General features: G+C 39.4%; 1 protein-coding gene across 2 annotated transcripts; it reads right to left on the minus strand.

Annotated features, from left to right (window-relative positions):
• Positions 1–1,108: 1,108 nt before the first annotated feature.
• On the minus strand, positions 1,109–17,386 carry NRBF2 (nuclear receptor binding factor 2). 2 transcript variants are annotated; one of them, XM_063102473.1, is made up of 4 exons: positions 17,152–17,386; positions 8,751–8,835; positions 3,948–3,988; positions 1,109–2,639 (listed from the first exon to the last, which is right to left on the minus strand). In XM_063102473.1, the coding sequence occupies exons 1-4, from the start codon at positions 17,179–17,181 to the stop codon at positions 1,929–1,931; spliced, it is 867 nt and encodes a 288-aa protein (XP_062958543.1). In that variant the 5' UTR covers positions 17,182–17,386; the 3' UTR covers positions 1,109–1,928. The 2 variants fall into 2 exon arrangements, with proteins under 2 accessions (XP_062958543.1, XP_062958544.1); XM_063102474.1 differs by lacking the exon at positions 8,751–8,835.
• Between the last annotated feature and the right edge of the window lie 1,765 nt (positions 17,387–19,151).

The raw sequence follows: 19,151 nt of genomic DNA on the forward strand, positions 1-19,151 counted from the left end.
ACAATGAATAAAACAAGTGGGGTTTTTTGGGTTTCCTTTTTCTTCTTTTTGTATCTACTCTGTGGAAGGTATTGTGCTAGGATGCTGCACAGGCACCACAGTCCTGGTCAAAAGGCACATACAATTTTAGAAACAGACTCCAACACAGTACTTAAGAACAAGATTAGACAAGAGTACTAAATAGTGCCAGTAAGCTTCAGAGACAACAGAAAAGTACTATTAGTCCAGATGAACATAGCTTTGTCAGTAGAAATGCACAGAAAGGATCCTAGAAAACACATTCCTGATTGCTCAAAGTGATGGGAGAGAAGGCGGGGAAGGAGGTGGAGGTAAAGAGGAGGGTGGTTTAGAAAGTGTTCAGTGTCAAACACAACAAAGCTCATTTTTAAAGACAAATGGCTATGCTAATAAAAACCATTTATTTTTGGCACAAACTTTTAAATCTCAAGTTAATGAGGAAGGTTAGGCAAGCAAAATGTCCTCAGAGTCTGGGGTATTATAACACGAGGATGGCCAAAGTAACAGCTTCCAAGAGACTACAGAACCCTTCCTTTTCATGGCCACTTCAGCCCTTCCTACTTCAGCGAGTTTCATCACTGAACATGTGCCCCACCCTAACCCCTCAACCCAAGGATTAGGTGGTCCTTGGCTCCCTCACAGGAGCAGTGTGTTTCTCTCACCCCCGTAACTCCACACCGTACATCTATGCTTTAAACACAGCTGGTGGCTTGTACTCAAAGGCTCCACGGGAACATTACAGGCCTGGCTAGAGGGGAATGACAAGGCAGTGCTTCCCCATCCACTGTGCTCTGACTGAGTGGCAGGTGCTCCAGGGACAGCTGCCCGCAGCCTGGAGCAGCCCTGAGCATTTGCCATATGTGTGAGGTGAAGAAAAAAGCTGGGAACACACTAAAACCTCAGGAACTTCTGTACTCTCTTCCACCCTAGTTGTAGGGGAAACGAACTACAGAACACTGAAAAAAATCCTTGACACGCCAAAGTAATCATTTGACAGTGTCTGTTAAAATTCACATTCAAAATTTACAACACAGAGAGAAGCCACTCAGGGCTTTGCTTTTTTAACTACCAACCACATTCAACAAAGGTATAAAACACAATTACTTTATTGATTTCTTACAATCAAATACTGCCAACTAGCATTACTTCCACTCATGCATCATTAAAAACAAAGGATATTTCCTTGGTGTTTTCAAATGATGCATTACACAATAAACAAAGTTAGAACTTAAAATGCACCCTGATTAATTATGTAAACTGGTAATTTTATTTTAAAAAGCGTAACTAATAATTTGGTTCCTTTCTTCATAAAATGGAAATTTAAATATTTCTCCTGATAGTCTTGAGGTTATCATTATGTTATGAGTAGTGCAAAGTGTGGCACATACAGTTTCATCTAGAAAGGTGTGTATCTTACACACCTTATTTAAACAAACAAAATGTGCATAACAAAATGCATACAGTCAATACATGATAGAAAGCATGTTTCAAATACAAGGCAGCCCCTCAGGCTACCATATTATTTAGGTTTTACATTATCATTTATGGCATTATAGATTAATTACACATAACATACTTTTATACATCTTAACCCTGAAGATAAGAAAAATAATTGCTGCTTGAAAAATTATTCCAGGTAGCCATTTGGTTTATATCAGGAGAAAGTGAAGCTCCAAGAGTGTAGTGTCTGCCAAGTCGGAATCATTAGCTCGAGTCAGTCAATCAGACACGCGACATATTTCACAGTGACTATTTCCCATGTCCTGGCAATGCCTCTTCTCCCACAGTACGCCAGATGATGAAGCATTTCCGGGATTACCCTTGTAACTGGATTTCCCTTTTTTTTTTTTTCTGGATTAACTGTATTACTATATGAAATCCTCTTCTCATCTCTTCTATGGCCTTTCCTTTTAATTATTCATAAGCCCTTTCAGTATATCCTCAGAGAGCTCCATAAGGGGAAGTTCTGGAGATGGAAAATCCAAGGGAGGAAGATTGGGTATTGGAATGTCCTTGGCTTTGCCAGTATTTGCTGCAAACTTCTGCCAAGTTGAAGAGGCTGTAGCAGTTTCTGAATGTGGTGGCAAGCTCCATAACTCTGACTTTTCTACAAAATCAGCATCTACTTCCAGCTCCTTTTCTACTGGGCCTTTTAGAAGTCTGGCCTTTTCAGCCTTTAGCTGTTTATTTTCTTTCCTTAATCTTTCATTCTCAGCCACAAGGAATTCCACATGCCTCTTCAAATCTGCAATTCTGGTTGCCTGCTCCTCTATAATTGTTTTATCATCTTTTGGAGCTTTGCTTCCAATATATGGCTCTGTTGGCTCACTCTTTTGCTGAAGTAAAAATAGTAGTGTGTCTGGATCCCTGTCAAAGACCCCCTGGATTTCAGGTAGGTGTTTCTCTGTAGAAGGGCTGTTCTTCTGAGAAAGAAGGGAACTCTGACCCTCTGCATCCTCAGCAGAGGGTTTGTGAGATGCCTGAAGATGGGGAGCTACATCCTTGTCTGTGTTCTGCTGGGCTTTCCATCTTTCCTCACGCTTTGCCCTTTTCCATCTCTCCTGGATGAGGAGGAGCTGTTTCATGTGGCTATCCCTTTGCAATTCCAGTGATAAATGAGCCTATTACACAGAAGGAAAGGTACAATTTACAGAATTTAACACTTTAAGTCTCTTTAGTAATGTCTAATACATACTATTCCATGACCCTCCTTTCTGAATAACCCAGTAACACTTTAAATTTATATACTATGTTTGTAATTCAATAGAATCTCAAAAAAATTTCAAAATAACGAGAACTTTCTAGGTAAGCTAACAGTTTTTTATTCACTTAAAAAAAATTATTCAGAAAATCAGAAATCCTATTCCCAATAACACACCGAACTGAACTTTTTCTGAATATGCCTTACCCTTTGCAATGCCATTTGTACTCAGCTTAAAATCAGAAATCTTCCCTCTTTAGACACAATTCTATAACCAGCTAAAAAGAAAGTCTACCTACCAAGAGGGTGTTCAGAAGGCTCAATGCAGGCCTGTAGTAGGCAGCTATCTTGCGTAGGTTCTCCACTGTCAAGGGGAGTAAGGGATGGAACACAACTTTCTGTTCAAGGAACCAGTGGTTTCTCCCTGCCTCTGATAACTCTTACAGAAATGATCTCTTTACTTCAGTTAGACAAATATTTAGTTAGACAAATGTTTACTGAGTACCTCCTAGGTACCTGCCACTTTTATGATCAAGAAATCATCTTTGGATAAAGGTATTTTTAAAACCTAGGCAAGCCCTCTCCAAACACAGAAGACAGTTTAAAGCCAACAGTGAAACAAATTTAAAAGTACCAGAACTGCCTAAGAATTCAAGAAAAAGGAGGGAAACTGGTCAGATTTAAATTATCTTTGACAAGCAAAGGGTAGTCCAACTGGTTTTCCTTTGGCCAGGCCCACTTACTTGCTGAGAGCTAATGGTCAAATAAATATGAGCTAATGATCAGGAAACATCCTAAGAGGGGTCTCCAAAGGATATGTTTGGTGATCTGAGATCTGTGAGTAACTACTAGAAAAAAAGTATAGTTTCTGCAGGCCATGTCCGGGACATCAACAGCAGTTCATTCAGTTTTTTTTTTTTTTTTTTTTTTGTCGTTTTTTTTTCGTGACCGGCACTCAGCCAGTGAGTGCACCAGTCAGTCCTATATAGGATCCGAACCCGCGGCGGGAGCGTCGCCGCGCTGCCAGCGCAGCACTCTACCAAGTGCGCCACAGGCTCGGCCCCAGTTCATTTAGTTTTGATTTCTCTTCCTGAACTACTCTTCTCATTTCATATATATTTGACTATAGCATTTTGAGAAGGGCACAATGCTTTGTTTTATGCACAATTCAAATCTCCACAAGAAAATCTTTCTAACCCTTGTCGCAAATATTAAGAACATGTCTCACCTGCTCAGACTGTGTCAGCTTCATGGCTTCACAAAGATATGCTGGTTAAAAAAAAAAAAGAGGCACATTAATATGTAAGTGTTGCCATTTTGTAATTAGCAGGTAAAAGAAAGAGTTTTAATACTCCTCACAAAGAGAACTGGTCTTATAAGCAATTCTGCTATAATTGGGGATTTTTTAAAAAAAGGATAGCATTCTTAACTTCTCCAAAGAGGATGTTAGTAGCAGTCAAATGTAAAAATATTCCTTACCCCACCTTGAAGGTCTGTTCATTAAAACTCCTGGAGATTTTACAATTAACTAAAGATGGCCTAATCAGAAAAATAGGTTTAGGGAGGATTAAAATTAAACAAAAGACCCTATCAAAACCCTATTACTCACTATGTTCACAAAAATATCAAGAGATTTTCAATGACTTTTAACCCACCTGAATACCTGGACTACATCATTCTGGAACTACTTTTATTGGACCGTTTCTAAGTTATGCCATCAACCTACTATGGAAAAGGTAGTCAAAAGCCCGAAGAACCTGTTGACGTATTTACTGTATGGAAGTTATTGAAGATAGTACAATGTCATTTTGAAGATCTTCAATAAACTTCTCTCTGATCTTAGGATCAGATCCTGGGTGACTTTATTTGTTTGAATTTAAATAGTCAATATAAAAATCCTTACTTTTCCTCTTTGGGCTAACAGCTAGAAAGCTTAAGGGCAAGTTCTCCCTCTATAAATATGTGAGAACTCATGATATATTTTGTGAACTATACTCCCAGTCCCTTTCCACTTTATCTTTCCATGGCTTTTCTCATGTACTTATTTTTAATCACATTCTATGTTCTGTTGCATGTCCCTTTGTAACACATTTTATATCTTTTCTGGAACAAGGTGGGGCATAAATAACAAGTATTATTAATAACGGATCATGCAGAATTAATTTCCATTTTTTTATCTCTTGCTTTCTACAAACTTTTTAGTATCTTTCATCACTACATTAACTTCGTTTTTGCAGATATTATAAGGCATTGCTTTCTGTCCAGTCCTAATCCAAATATTTTAATGATTTTCTGATTTCATTACTAGAATTGTTGTCTACTAGGTTCTATCAAAATCCTGGAGGTACAGATTAATTACATGCTTCCTCTCCAAGAAAAAAAAAAAAAAAGAGTTGGTCATGTAGTCTTTGCTCCAGCCATACTTACCATACTTACTTTTTTTCCTCAATTTTTTCCTAAAGTAGGTCTGTATAGCTGACTACTACTTCCCATTTTGCTCATGTTTAAACCTGTTAAAACATTCTATCTGCTCTGCTATTGCTCTGAAACAATGTAGATGAATTTTCTTAGACATCTGTCCCATCTTGCCTGCATACATTTATCTCCCTGTCTGAACTATAGTTTGCCTCAAATCCACTTTCTTAACAAATGGAATAGTTTTTGCAAAACCAAGCTTAAAGAAACTGGAATACCTCCCTTTGTAGAATCTTGAAATTATAAAACATGACAGAAAAGGAGACCCAGGGATATCCCAAAGTGCAAAGAATTGAACGAGAACTGTACTGTCATTTAAAGTATCTCCCACATTTAAATCTTAAAACTGGGGCATTAAAAAAAAAAAAAAAATTATTTCAAAAGGAAAAAAAAAATGTTTCAGTCTGACTGCATGGTCATGGATTTGTTCCACAGATTCACAACAGAAACAAATGCCCTCCAAGATAGAAATTTGAGAAAGGAGCATCCATCTCAGAAAAATGTAATAATTCTGGTTAAACTGCTTCCTTCAGTGATGACACAAGGCTAATATTTAAAGTGGATATTAAGGGCTGGCCTGTGGCTCACTTGGGAGAGTGTGGTGCTGATAACACCAAGTCAGGGGTTAAGATCCCCTTACCAGTCATCTTCTAAAATTAAATAAACAAACAAACAAATATATAAATAATAAAGTGGATATTAAATAAGTGATGGAAAAAAGGAACTAAGAAAATCTGAAAAACCTGTAACTTCCTAAAATAGTAACATATATTGCTGTTCTATCAGGAATCTGTTCAACTGGTACCAAAGCACAAATTGTGCAGCAAATTATTGCCTCTGAATGATAAAGACTGAATACCCGGACTACATCATATGCTCTAGAATCACTTTCATGTCACTATAGTTTCATGGGAAGGTCCGAGTTAAGAGTCGTTTTCAACCAAAATTTCGATCCAATACATAGAAATACCATGTACTCGAAGGTCTGCTTGTCTTCTGAAACGTTCACTTTGAGTTCTAAGCATTGTCAATGGCTATTACTAACTTCCTCATTTAAGTTTGCTCTGTTATTGCCTGTGAAAGAAATGAAATTCACTTAGGGAACTGGACTGTATGGGACAGAAAAGAGAGAATTATACCAGTCCAGTTACAGCTGCTAACCAAGGGTTTAAAGCAACAGATTTTTCTAACAATGATGAATCCCTGGGAGTCTACGGCTTCTTAAATTTACTTTTTCTTCAATATAGATTGGGAAAATGTGGAGACCTCTCCCCTCCTCACGGGCTGCCAGATTTAGGCAGCGTTTTCCTTCCTGGTCTAATGTCCCAGCATACCCAGCAAATGAATGCTCATATGCTTAGTTTCATCTAATTCAGCCACTGTCCACCTCAAAAGTAGATCCCACCTTTCCCCGAAAGGAAAGAGAAATCAAGTAACCTCTTATTTCAACACATTTACAAAACGAACACTACAAAGTATAGAGGCTATAGAGCTCTTAGCTATGTAATCTCAGGGTTAAGTTTTTAGTTTCAGAATCTCCTCTGATCTTTGACAGCTGGACACAAAGGCCCCCTTCATTTGAACTTAAGTTCTCTCATTTCAGGCTTTCCTATTAGATTTTCTCAGATGTTGACCACTGCCTGTCGCATCTCTAAAATAAGTTGCAAATAATTAAGTCCCTTCCTTTCAGAATACATCTATATCCATTCCTTCCCAAACACCTGTTATAAGCCCTAGATGTAAGTCAATTTAGAAAACAGTGAGCTCATTCCAAGCACATCAATTTCCAATTCCACTCTAAAACACAACACAAGACTATTTTTAACCACGTTTAAACTCCAAATCAGCTCAGTGGGATTTACTAATCACATTAAGTTCTATCTCCATAATTAAAGCTAATGTGATCTAACAGGCTGCCTTTATCTTTTCTACTCCTGAGAATGTCACAAAATTTAGGCTGGGATATAGAGTGGCAGGGAGAGTGGGGGTTGGGGGGGCGGGGGGGGATTTGAAGCCGAACATTAGTATTAAGTCTTCAAAGACAAGGATTAGGTTAGGAATGGCTTTTCTCCCTTTTCTATTTTCATAGTATCCTACAGCTCAGTGCACAACATATGCTGACTCACGCCATTTTAACATGTTATATATGTGTAACCATGATCGCTTTGGATTATATAACTAAAGGTGTCACTTCACTGTGGCATTCATCCACAACATGGTTTTCTTAAATAGTTAAATATTGTCTTTGTAGTGATCACAAATTTAACAATCTGATTCATAACAAAATATGGTTTAGGAAAGATTTACAGAGCACTAGCTGACAAGTTGAATTCTGTACAAAGCCCCTATAAAAGTCACCATAAAAATACCCAAAGATTTATGAGGTAGGTACCTACTATGTGCTCAGTCCTACAACGGATACGTGGGATACACTTCAGTGGCAAAACTTATACTTTAAAAAAATGAGACTTGTGAGCAAAAATCACTGAAGTAAAAGGACTTACACAAACCAGTACCCACCATGCAGTCTGTAGTTTAGCAGTAAAATAACATGGGAGGGGCAGTCTCTATAAGGAAAGAATACAGCTTTGATCGTCACACTGGCCTAGAGGGAAAGGAAAATACTGTCTAGGGAAAGACTTTAGGGCTTGACCTAAGGTGGCCTACGCCCATTTTGAATGCAGTCTGAGTAAAACATCTCTCCCCAAAGGTTTGTGGTTTGTTACTGAGCCAACAGAAACTGGTCTGTGTAAAACAGGCCCCCAAGATCTATTTCTGAGTTCAATAAATGCTAGGTTGCTTGACTGACTAAGATAAAATTAGGTCTTTGATAAGAAGCCAACAACTCTAAACTTCATACCTAAGTTAAAACTATCATCAGTACATTACTGCTGGCACGCATGTAAGAGATGAGATATTCTGATGGCAAGCTAAAGAAAAACCACAGGAAAAATCTACTAACATTTTACATGGCAAAGGGCTTTAGTAGGTTTCATATTATCAACATCTTAGAAAACAAACTCAGTGAGAAATGAATTGTTTGGAATTAATTATTTCTTTCAGAACCTGAAATGGCCAACTGTTTGAAACCCAGACTCCTTTTTTATGATAACTAAGATGAACTGGCAGACTTCTTGCAATCAGCTTCTGTCTTTAGGGATCTTCAGGCTCTGAGAACAGTGTCCAGGAATTGTTTACCAGCATGGCATTTATGCCATCTTTGTGATTCAGAAAGACTGGGTCAAGAGGATCTGGGAAATCAAACACACACTCTTGAAAAATAATCAAAGCTGATGTTCCAGTGGGTCAGCAGGGTCAACTCTGCATATGCCAGGCAATACACATCATTTCTGTTATGACTTTCATTCTAAACTGAAGTGTTAAGAGAAACTGGGAAAAGAAACCCCTTCAGGGCTGGCCAGTTAGTTCACTTGGGCAAGCACGGCACTGATAACACCAAGGTCAAGGATTTGGACCCCTGCACTGGCCAGATGCCAAAAAAAAAGGAAACTGTTCTTCAGTTTTATGCTTAGTATTTCTTAAAAAGAATACTCACCAGCAGCCTTTTTGTGACAAGAAATAGCCTCTTCGTATTTTCCGGCAGCTAATAAACGGTCTGCTCGTCTGCTCTGTTGATGAGCCTAGAAAGACAAACATTCCTAAGTTTGTCTGAATTATAAAATAAAACGTGACTTTAAAAACAACAATCACCACCTTTTTAAGAAGATAAATAATGCCGTTTGTTGCCATACATCAAACTACAGCTATATCTATAAGTGGGGAAATGTAATGAGCAGAGCCTGGGACTACAGCATCTGAAAGGAAGTGGAACTTCTATCAGTTCTACCAAGAAACCCTGTCAAGGTTAACACAAGGCACTTAGCTCCTTCAGTGACCCACATTCTTCCATTCTTCAAAGATTAATCACAATCACTGACTGTTACTCAAAATCTATATTTTCTTGATTTTCAACAAGCTCCTTTTAAAACGAGTTATTTTGTAAACTTTCACTAGTCTGTATAGTTTAAAAACTATAATCAGAAAATGACTTATCGAGTAGTAAAATCGAAACTTCTCTTGTATCAACTCATTCTTTCCTTACATTAAAGTTACAATTTACTTTTAAAATTTTAAAAACCTGTACTTTGTACAGGTGAGGAATTAATGATACCAATATTTAACATTATAGTGAAGATTTTTTTCAGGTACAATACACCTGAATAAAGACAAACTCAGAAGTTCTAAAAGTAAATGACTTAGGGCTGGCCCGTGGCTCACTCGGGAGAGTGTGGTGCTGATAACACCAAGGCCACGGGTTCGGATCCCATATAGGGATGGCCGGTTGCTCACTGGGTGAGCGTGGTGCTGACAACACCAAGTCAAGGGTTAAGATCCCCTTACCGGTCATCTTTTTAAAAAAAAAAAAAAAAAAGTAAATGACTTAAGTGCCCCTGAATATAAAAGTAAATGGATTAAATAAGTAGCCACTGGCCTTTTTACATTTGTGTTACACTTTAAGAATTTCAAAAAAGCTTTAATGTACATTATTTTACCTGCTTTCACTACAACTCTGTGAATATGTTCCTCTCTCTTACATAAGGAGGCCAAACAGACTGATGGGGTCATATTTAGCTGGCAGGGAGAAAGCCAGAGATCATCAGCTAAAGTCTTCTAAATAGAGTAATGTTTTCCTCACTAACCAACTCACAATTTAGCAAAACTTAAAAAACCCAACAAGCACTGTACACCCATGTTCATAACAACATTATTCAAAATAGCCAAAAGGAGGAAGCAATTCAAACATCCATTAACTGATAAATGGATAAATAAAATGCAGTACAGACACACAATGGAATATTATTCAGTCTTAAAAAGGAAATTCTGACACATGCTACTAAATGGATGAACTCTGAGGACATTATGCTAAGTGACATAATCCAGTCATAAAAAGACAAATACCCTACGAATCTACTTACATGAGGTATCCACAGTAATCAAACTCATAGAAATAGTACAGTAGAATGGTGGAACAATTTACCATTACAGGGGGTAGGGTGGGGAGTAGTTGTTCAACTGGTATAATTTCAGTTTTGAAAGATGAAAACTTCTGGTGATTTGTTGCACAACATTGCGAATAAACAGTACTAAACTGCACACTTAAAAATTGTTAAAGGGGTGAATTTTATGTCATGTGTTGTTTATATCACTTAAAAGTGAAAAGCAAATCTGTTCTGTCTGTTAGGTATAAGATGATTTCTCTTGAATGTTTTTCAAGAAAAGTGCTATAGACACCTCAAAAATACTTCAGAGAATTTACTTTTGCAACTGAGATTCTAGATACAGTATTCTGGGCATGTTTGCAGATCACACGCAGTGTTAAAACAGGTGGAGACAAAAGTAGAAAACCGCAGTTCCAGCAATGCACGCTATCTGCATTTCCTCCACTTCTATTTTTGTAAAGAAACAAGCAACACTTAAAGGCAAGATCACCCCTTTCAATTATTTCAGAGGCTTTTTATTCTTCAATTAGTGTATTACTCCACTTCAGTTGCTTATAACAGAATACCTAAAACTGGGTAATTTATAAAGAAATGTAATTTATTTCTTACAATTAGGAGGCTGGGAAGTGCACAGTCCAGGGAGCACATCTGGTGCAGGCCTTTTTCTTGGTGGTGATGCTCCACAGAGATTCCGGGTGTCACATGGCAAGAATGGGTGGAGCAAGAGATCTAACCTGCTTATTTGCTCTCCTTATAAAGCCATCAGAACCATGCCCATAACCACCCATTAAACAGTCAGGTGAAGCTGAAGCTGGTAGCTCTTGGACACATTTTGAGAAGCAGGAACTAGATGCTCTCTGAGGTTACTTCACTCTAATACTATGTCTACATGATGTGTGTGTCTCTGATGACTTTAATCACTTTCTACCTTGTGCTATGAATATTCGTGTAGTTCCCTAATTAAACTTCAAGCTCTGTGATAACAGAATAAATTGTTACTTGACACGCTGAACACCAAAAAAAAAGTTCGCAAGCAGTGAGAGTAGGAGCTCACGGGTCTCCACATTCCCCCATGTAAAGTCTAATCTCTCAGCACTCTGACAATTCAGGACTTAATCTTGTGATAGTCCCAGATATTACTGATCCCAATAAAAACACACACCTACTCTACGTAATCTGGCACCACAGTAATTAAATCCTCTATTTAAAAAAAAAAAAAAGGTACAGTTCCTACAAAGTTCTTATTAGACTCCCAGAAAGTGCAAACTGGACAGAACTTGACTGCCTAGTTTCAGATCCAGGCTTGAACACTTACTAGACACAGGAACTTATCTTTCTTAACTATCTGCCCCAGTTTTGTCACCTCTAAAATGAGAGCTGATATCAAAATTATACTAGTTAAAAGTGCCTGGTATACGGTACTTGACAAACCCATAATTGTGCTAAGCACTATGAAAGACAAAAGTATTGAAGGTATCTGCCATCAAGTTGACAAAGGAGTTGAGTAAACTAGACTACACTGCATTTTTTAAAAACTGGAGATATTGTTGTAAACTTATTTTGATAGTAATTCTTATTTTTAAAACAATTTTTAAAGATTTCACATACTAAAACTGATCTCTCTGTAAGTACTGTTCCTGGTAAGATTACAGCCATTAAAAGTAATAGGTTCATAAATGTTACTCGGATAATTCCAAATAAAGCAGTCCCACCTTCTTCCTTGCACTGCTCTTCTTCCTAGGTAAACCACATGATTCCATAGACTTGTATATTCTTACACCATCTTGTCCCCTGGACACCCAAAGAATCCCTTCACCCAGATTTTCAAACTTAGGACCAGAGAGTACGTCAAGAAAGTTTCAAGTGGTTATAACTAATATGACATTCAGTGGCTAGCCAGGCAGAAACATTCTTCTGGAGAGAGGAACGATGCTTGTCCAGCCAGAAGAGGCAGAGAAGAGAGGGAGAATCCTGACTATGTCTGAGTGTCAAGGTCCATATGTTCTCAGACCCACCTAAGCTGTACCCCTCTCCTTCTTGCACCTTTCTTTGGAGAGTCCATTAAATTATCCCTTTTGGCTTAAGCTAATTTGAAGTGGGCTTCCATTATCTGTAATCAACAAAAATCCTAACAACTACAACTAGGTTACTAAGTGACTATCCTCACTGAAAAGTACTTTCTGCTTCTATATGCTAACTGCTTTAAAAATATAGGTTCAAAACTGTCTTCTTTCTCAAAAGAAAACAGCATTGCCTTCTATAACTTTCAGTTTATTTATTTCTGTGTCCTTCAGGAAAGCTGTATGTAAAGATGGAAAAAAAAGGAACACAATACCAAAAAGAAGGTAGAGAGAAATCTAACATATGTCTTCCATTGGAGCAAAGGAGAAACCTCATTCACTCCCTGGTATGGGTTAAATGTGTCCCCCCAAAGTTCATGTATTGAAAACTTGATCCCCATTGTAACAGTTTTAAGAGAGTGGGAAATCCAATTATGGTATTTGAAAGATGGGGCCTTTGAGAGGTGATTAGATTGTGAAGACTCTGTCCTCATGAATGGATTGGTCCATTCATGATATAATGAGCATGGTTCTGATCGCTTTAAAAGCACAGCAAGTGAGGTTAGCTCTCTCACTCTTGCTCAGGCCATTCTCTTGCCATGTGACATCCTACTTGCTGCTAGACTCTGTAGAGTCACCCCCAAAAAGAAGGCCCTTGCCAAATGTGTCCCCGGGACCTTGCAGTTCCCAGCCTCCAAAACTGTAAGAAATAAATTGCATTACTTTATAAATCACCCAGTTTCAGGTATTCTGTTATAAGCAACAGAAATGGACTAACACACACACACCCTTTCCTAATTAATTCACTGAATCTCCTACAAACAAGTATCAAGATCACTGAACAATACATGGAATTAACTAACTAGTGCAACTAGTTAAGACAACTGCTTGAGTGTTAGAGAATTCCAGGAATACCTCTTTTTAATTTTAAGTCTAAGGATCAACTTCTCCCACATGCAGCTCTGTCTGCATCTCTTTTTTTTCTTCCTTCATTTTCTAGTTTGGCTTGCTTTTTTTCAAATCTGGCACCATCTGCTATGAAGACAGTAAGAGTCTAGTGCAGTATCTTTCAAATCACAGGATGCAAGCCACTAGTGAGTTGTGAAATCAATTTAGTGGGTTACCACTAGCATTTTAAAAAAATATAATAGTAAAGATTGAAGTGCATCATATATAGCAAAAAGTTTTAGTCTGTTTTTGGTGAAATATATGAAGTATAAGTCCAAAAGGCACCTTCCATAATGTAGCAGCTCTGCAGTAATATACACATATGTATGTGTTATCTGTCATTCTATAAAAAATTCTCACTGTGGATCATAGTCAAAACACATGGGCAAACATCAATATTTTATTTAGAATCCTGCTTTCAAAACCCACTATCACCACTTATTCTGCATTTCAAAGTCTTCATCTGTAAAAACGGGGGAATATCTCATACAGCTATTAAGAAAACAAGATAAATAATATATGTAAAGTGTGTGATGCCAAACCCACCACCACTCAGTAATTACTGGATATATTTTAGTGCTCTACTGACTTTTCCCAGGGCGCTTCCATTAAGACGAGCCTAGCTTCTGACATAGGATGGGTTTTCCTTGGAATTTATCAGGGCAACAAGGAAGGGGATAAAATAGTTTTAATTCTTACTTTAAAAGATTTTACTGCCAATATAATTAACATGGAATAGTTACAAAGACTCCAGGTATATACAAGGCCATTCCCTGGACGATGATATCTGATTCTTTTTCTTAGATGAGGAGCATGAAAGCAAAAGGCTTCATCAACTATCCCATGTGATGTGAGAACTGACCACTCTAGAGAGAAGCCCAGTTACTCAACAAACATATTCTCAGCATTCTTAAGGGCCAAACGCAGAAAATAATTGTGGCCATGCAGTCACATGAACCCTGTCCTTTGCAGCACAGGTAAACAAAGCATGAGCAACAGTCATGTGTAAATTAAGATGACATCACGTCCCAAATGGGCAGCAAATAAACCAAAGAACTACAAATTACCTCATGCACGTTTTGACATTTGTTACCAGCACTCACATTGCTAAAGTTAAATATATTGAAAGAAATGCCTAAGGATACACTAATTTTATAAGTTACAATTTTCCCATGTTAAAAATTGACAAAATGAAAGAGAACAAAACAAAACAAACCAACCTGATGAAACAAACTTATTCAGAGTCCAAAGACTAGCTATTTTCTTCTTCAATGGAAGTATGATTTATCTTATTTTTCTTTTGACCAACTTCAAAAACCAGAGAACTAGAACACATCTGTACTATATGTTAAAATGAATATTTCAAACTAGTTTCTTCCATATCTTAAAAATTCACTGTGAAGAAATAAGCCTACAGGCCCTTACTGCAAATTCTTTTATACAAAGAATTAACTTATTAATTCTTTGTATAAAAGAATTAATACAAGAGCAGAGCACTAAATACTGAAACAATTGACAGTTCAGGATATGGACCACATTGAAATGAAAATGATGAGTACATTCACATGGAAGCACTGCTAGAAAGAGGTCATGATATCAAAATAAGTTGTGATACAGAGTGTATTTGAATCACTCACCTAAGTAGTTACTTAATCTCTCTCGGTCTAGACCTATATAATCTGTAAAACGGGGAACAGTTCTTACTAAATTCCACGGATGATCTGAGGACACATGATTATAAATCTATGTACTATAGAATTTGGACTACACTATGATGTCATTAGGAAAAGCCTGTATATACTTTTCAAAGGCAGTCATTAAAACATAGCATTTGAAAACTACATGTCATGTTGGGTCAACCAGATTCTAAGTTAGATGTCTGCTGACATAAAAGAATGTGACAGTCCTCAAAAAACCCCACTCTTCTAAAACTGAGGGATAACTCTTGAGGAACAGAGGCCTGTCATTGGTACTTAGTAGCATAGTTAAAAATCATTCTACTAAATGTTAATTTCTGTTCCACTGTTATCTTTCAATAAATGGCTAAGCTGAAAATCAGATCTCTCAAATCTCAAATGGTTTAAGAATTCAAGATGACAAATTTCTGATACTTATTCTCATAAATTTTATAGCTGGATTATGGAATTATGCTAGCCTGCTTACCAGGACTCTTTTCAAAATTCTTCTTCTATAAAAAGATAATACTATTGCCACTATTTAACTAATTTTTCCTAAACTGGGGATTCTGCTGCTCGATTTACAACTGTCACTCAGTTCCAGCCTTCTCATAAGTCACCACACACTTGTGGGGCAGTTGGCTGGGATTATGTCGCAGCCAAACAAAGTGAAGCTAACTGGAACGGAACCAATGGTCATTTTGCAAGGACACTTGAACTTTGAAGCACTTTGTAAATGGCTGGTTATTCCTGTGAAGTTTCAGTATTGAGCCATCCATTGTATTTCATTACAAACTATATGTCACCTTAAAAACAAGAAAGGTGCAAGATATTTCCCAAGTTTTTAAAAACTCATAAACATGTGCCCATACTGGCCCAAAGAACCCTCATAAATGTAGTCCAATTCTCCTTAAGTGTAAAACAACTCTTACCAGTGGAGACAGGGCCCAATTTAATAAAACTGGGAGGGGCTTCTCAGAGCAGCTAACCTGGCTCCAGTGATTTGGAACCACAGCTCTAGATCCTCGAATCTTAGGCTTTTAAAGCTCAACACGTCTAAACCGTCTAAACCTTTATCCTACGAGTGAGATTTTAAATGAAGAGCTATGGTCTTGTTGTAATAATTTAACTCTTACGATGTACTACGTCCGAGTACAGTCCTAAGGGCTTTACACCTACTCCTATAATCATCACAACAAACGTGAAACAGAGCGGGGTCAAGTAATTTGCCCAATGTCACACAGCTATTAAGTGACAAAGCCAGAATTCAAACCCAAGCACTAGGGGGCCAGACTCTATACTCGTAAACAACCAGGCTCTACTGTTCCTCTACAGAGACGTTTGAAGCAGCTCAGGACTCTTCCAGGGCACTTCAGAGTTCCAATGTGATATACGAATTCCCTACAATTCTTTTTTCCAATCCCACCATCGCAAATGAATTGCGAATCTGTGACTTAAAAATTCTTCCCGTCTGCAACCTTAAGTAATCTGACTTTTATATCCAAAATGGGTGGTGCTCTCTCTGGGAAACCAAAAGATGCGATGGCCAGTCTGGAAAGAACACGAGGTTCCTGTTTATTGGTGGTTTTTTTCGTTTTGTTTTGTTTTTTTTAAACAAAAATGCCTTAAAACCTAATAAGGAAGTAGGCCACCAGCACTTTTTCTGAGGATGGCAAATATCTATTGCCTAAAGTGATGAAACTGAGCTAAAAACGGGGACGGATCTTTTTCCAGCTGTCTCTAATTCACTTGGGGAGATGGAACTGTTTACGCATCTGACTGCATGGAGAAATGGGTGAAGAGATAAATGGGGGTGAGGGGGGATACTACTCCACCTCTCCAAAGTGAGGAGGCCTAGACTCAGGTCTGCTATGTTACAAGTTAAAGTCAGTATTAGACACCACTTCTGTCCTGGACGGCTTCAGTGCCTCTCCAGGCTGCAGGGAGGTGGCTACGTGGCGCTTGGAGGCATTTCCCCCGGTAGGAAAGGAGGTGGCAGCCCCGGCTGGGGGCATCCTCTTGCCCGGGGCGCTGAGGCAGGGGGCGCCCGGAGGCGGCAGGGGCTTCCCGGGGATCCCTGAGGAGGATAAAGTCTGAGGCGACTTTCCCGGAGCCGCTGCGCGGCCAGGACCTGCCGGCGCCCCCCAACCTCTGATGCGACCTCCGTCAAACCCGCCTCCCGGCCTCAATGGTCAGCCTGCACGCCGGGGACGGGGCCGGACTCCTGAGGCAAAGGCACCCCAGGCGCACGCGAGCCTCTGCGGGCCACTCACCAGGTTGAGGGGTCCTTCCATTACTTCCATAGACCCCGGGGTAAGCGGCGGCCTGAGGAAGGGGAGCAGCGGCACCGCGGCACATGGAGGAGAAGGGGAGCGCGACAGACCGGGGGAGACGGCGGCCCCTCTCCGCGCCCAGGGAGCCCTCGGTGGGCGCAGAGGGAGCAACAACCACACCACTTCCTCCTCCGGCGCCGCGCCGCGGGCCCGCCCCCTGCGCCTCCGCCGCGGCCACGCAGGCGTCGTGACGTCACGCGCGCGGGAGGCTGGCTCAAGAGGAGAGAGCGCGGGGAGCGGGGCAGCTCAGCGGGGCGGGGCACCGGCTGACGTACGCTTCCGCGCGGCCAGTCCCTCCTCTCGCAAGAAGCGTCTCCCGCTCTGTAAGCCTACTCTGACGTCACGTGAGGAGGTGTAGCCTGGTTGTCTTCTGTTATTGGCTTCTCCCATTTTTTTTTTTTTAAAGATGACCGGTAAGGGGATCGTAACCCTTGGCTTGGTGTTGTCAGCACCACACTCAGCCAGTGAGCGAACCGGTCATCCCTATATAGGATCCGAACCCACGGCCTGGGTGTTATCAGCACCACACTCTCTGGAGTGAGCCATGGGCCAGCCCGGCTTCTCCCATTTCCTTCCGTCTTGACTTTTTTCCAGATCCAATCTGCTTAGCTACACCCTCTCTTGCCCTCCCATTCCCACCTTTATCCTTGTACCTTGATTAATGTTTTTCAAAAAGCAGATTTGACCAATGGTAAACCATGTATTAGACTAAGTCCCCCTGGAGGTTGACTAATGTGAATGATTCAGGACTCTGCCCTCAAGTAGCTGACAAACTAATAAAATAATATGGTTCCTTGAAGAAGGATCTGGGAAAATAAAATAAGGAAAGTAATATGGTTTACAAATAGCCAAATATAGTATTTGATTCATTTAACTACGCCAGGCCACTGTGATAGGTTCTTTCTGTCATGGAATTCACTGACAAATAGTTGTGAATTATGCTGCAAAGGAAACAGATAGGAAATTGTGATAGAGAGTAACCGATGTGGAATTGGGTGATGAAAGAAGGCTTTTCAGAGGGCATGACTTTTAAGATGAAACCTTAAACAGCCAGCTAAGCAAAGAGGCTGACTGACTAAGGAGATGTCTAATACCACAACTCTAAAGCTGAACAACAACAAAAAAAGCTGCAGCATCCTTGGGATGCAGGAGAGAGGCAAAAGAGGTGGTCAAGTTCCAGAACATAGATGGCCTTGTACTGCCTAATGAGGCATTTGGATTTTATTCAAAGTGCATTGGGAAATAAGTGAAGGATTCTTAGTTTGAAAGTAATCTGCTTTAATTTACGGTTTTTAAAAGATTATTTTCCCTGCAATGTAAAGAATAGATTGTACGGGGACTAAGGTAAAAGAACTAAGACTAATTGTGGCAGTTTAGACTAATTATGGTGGCAGGAAAGAATCATTCGTGTATTCACTTTTAACATAGTTATTACATGTTTCTACCATGTGCCAGAAGCTGTTTGGAAGAGAAGTAGATATATCCAAGATATATTTGGGGGCATGGAGTTGAGAGGACTTAGTGATGGATTGGAAGTAAAGAGCACAGAAAATGTAGGAGATCAAGTCTCTAGATTAAACAATCAGGCGGAAAAGATAGGAACAAGCTGATTAGCAGGGGAAATCAAAAGTTCTATTTGGGCACCGTATTAGTTTCCTATGGCAGCTGTAAGAAATTACTACACATTTAGTGGCTTAAAACAACAGAAATATATTCTCTTGCAGTCCTGGAGGCCAAGATTCTAAAATGGTTTTGCCACACCAAAACCAAGGCATAAGCAGTGCCTTGCTCCCTTCTTATTCCAGCCTTTGGAGCTACATTCTTTGCATCCCTTGACTCACAACCCCTTCTTCCATCCTCAAAGCCAGAAGCATAGCATCTTCAAACCTCTTTCTGCTTTTATCACATTGCTATTTTCTTCTAAAATCCTTCTGCCTCTC

The sequence above is a fragment of the Cynocephalus volans genome, chromosome 7 (genome assembly GCF_027409185.1).
Source record: "Cynocephalus volans isolate mCynVol1 chromosome 7, mCynVol1.pri, whole genome shotgun sequence".
NCBI classification, from domain to species: Eukaryota; Metazoa; Chordata; class Mammalia; order Dermoptera; family Cynocephalidae; genus Cynocephalus; species Cynocephalus volans.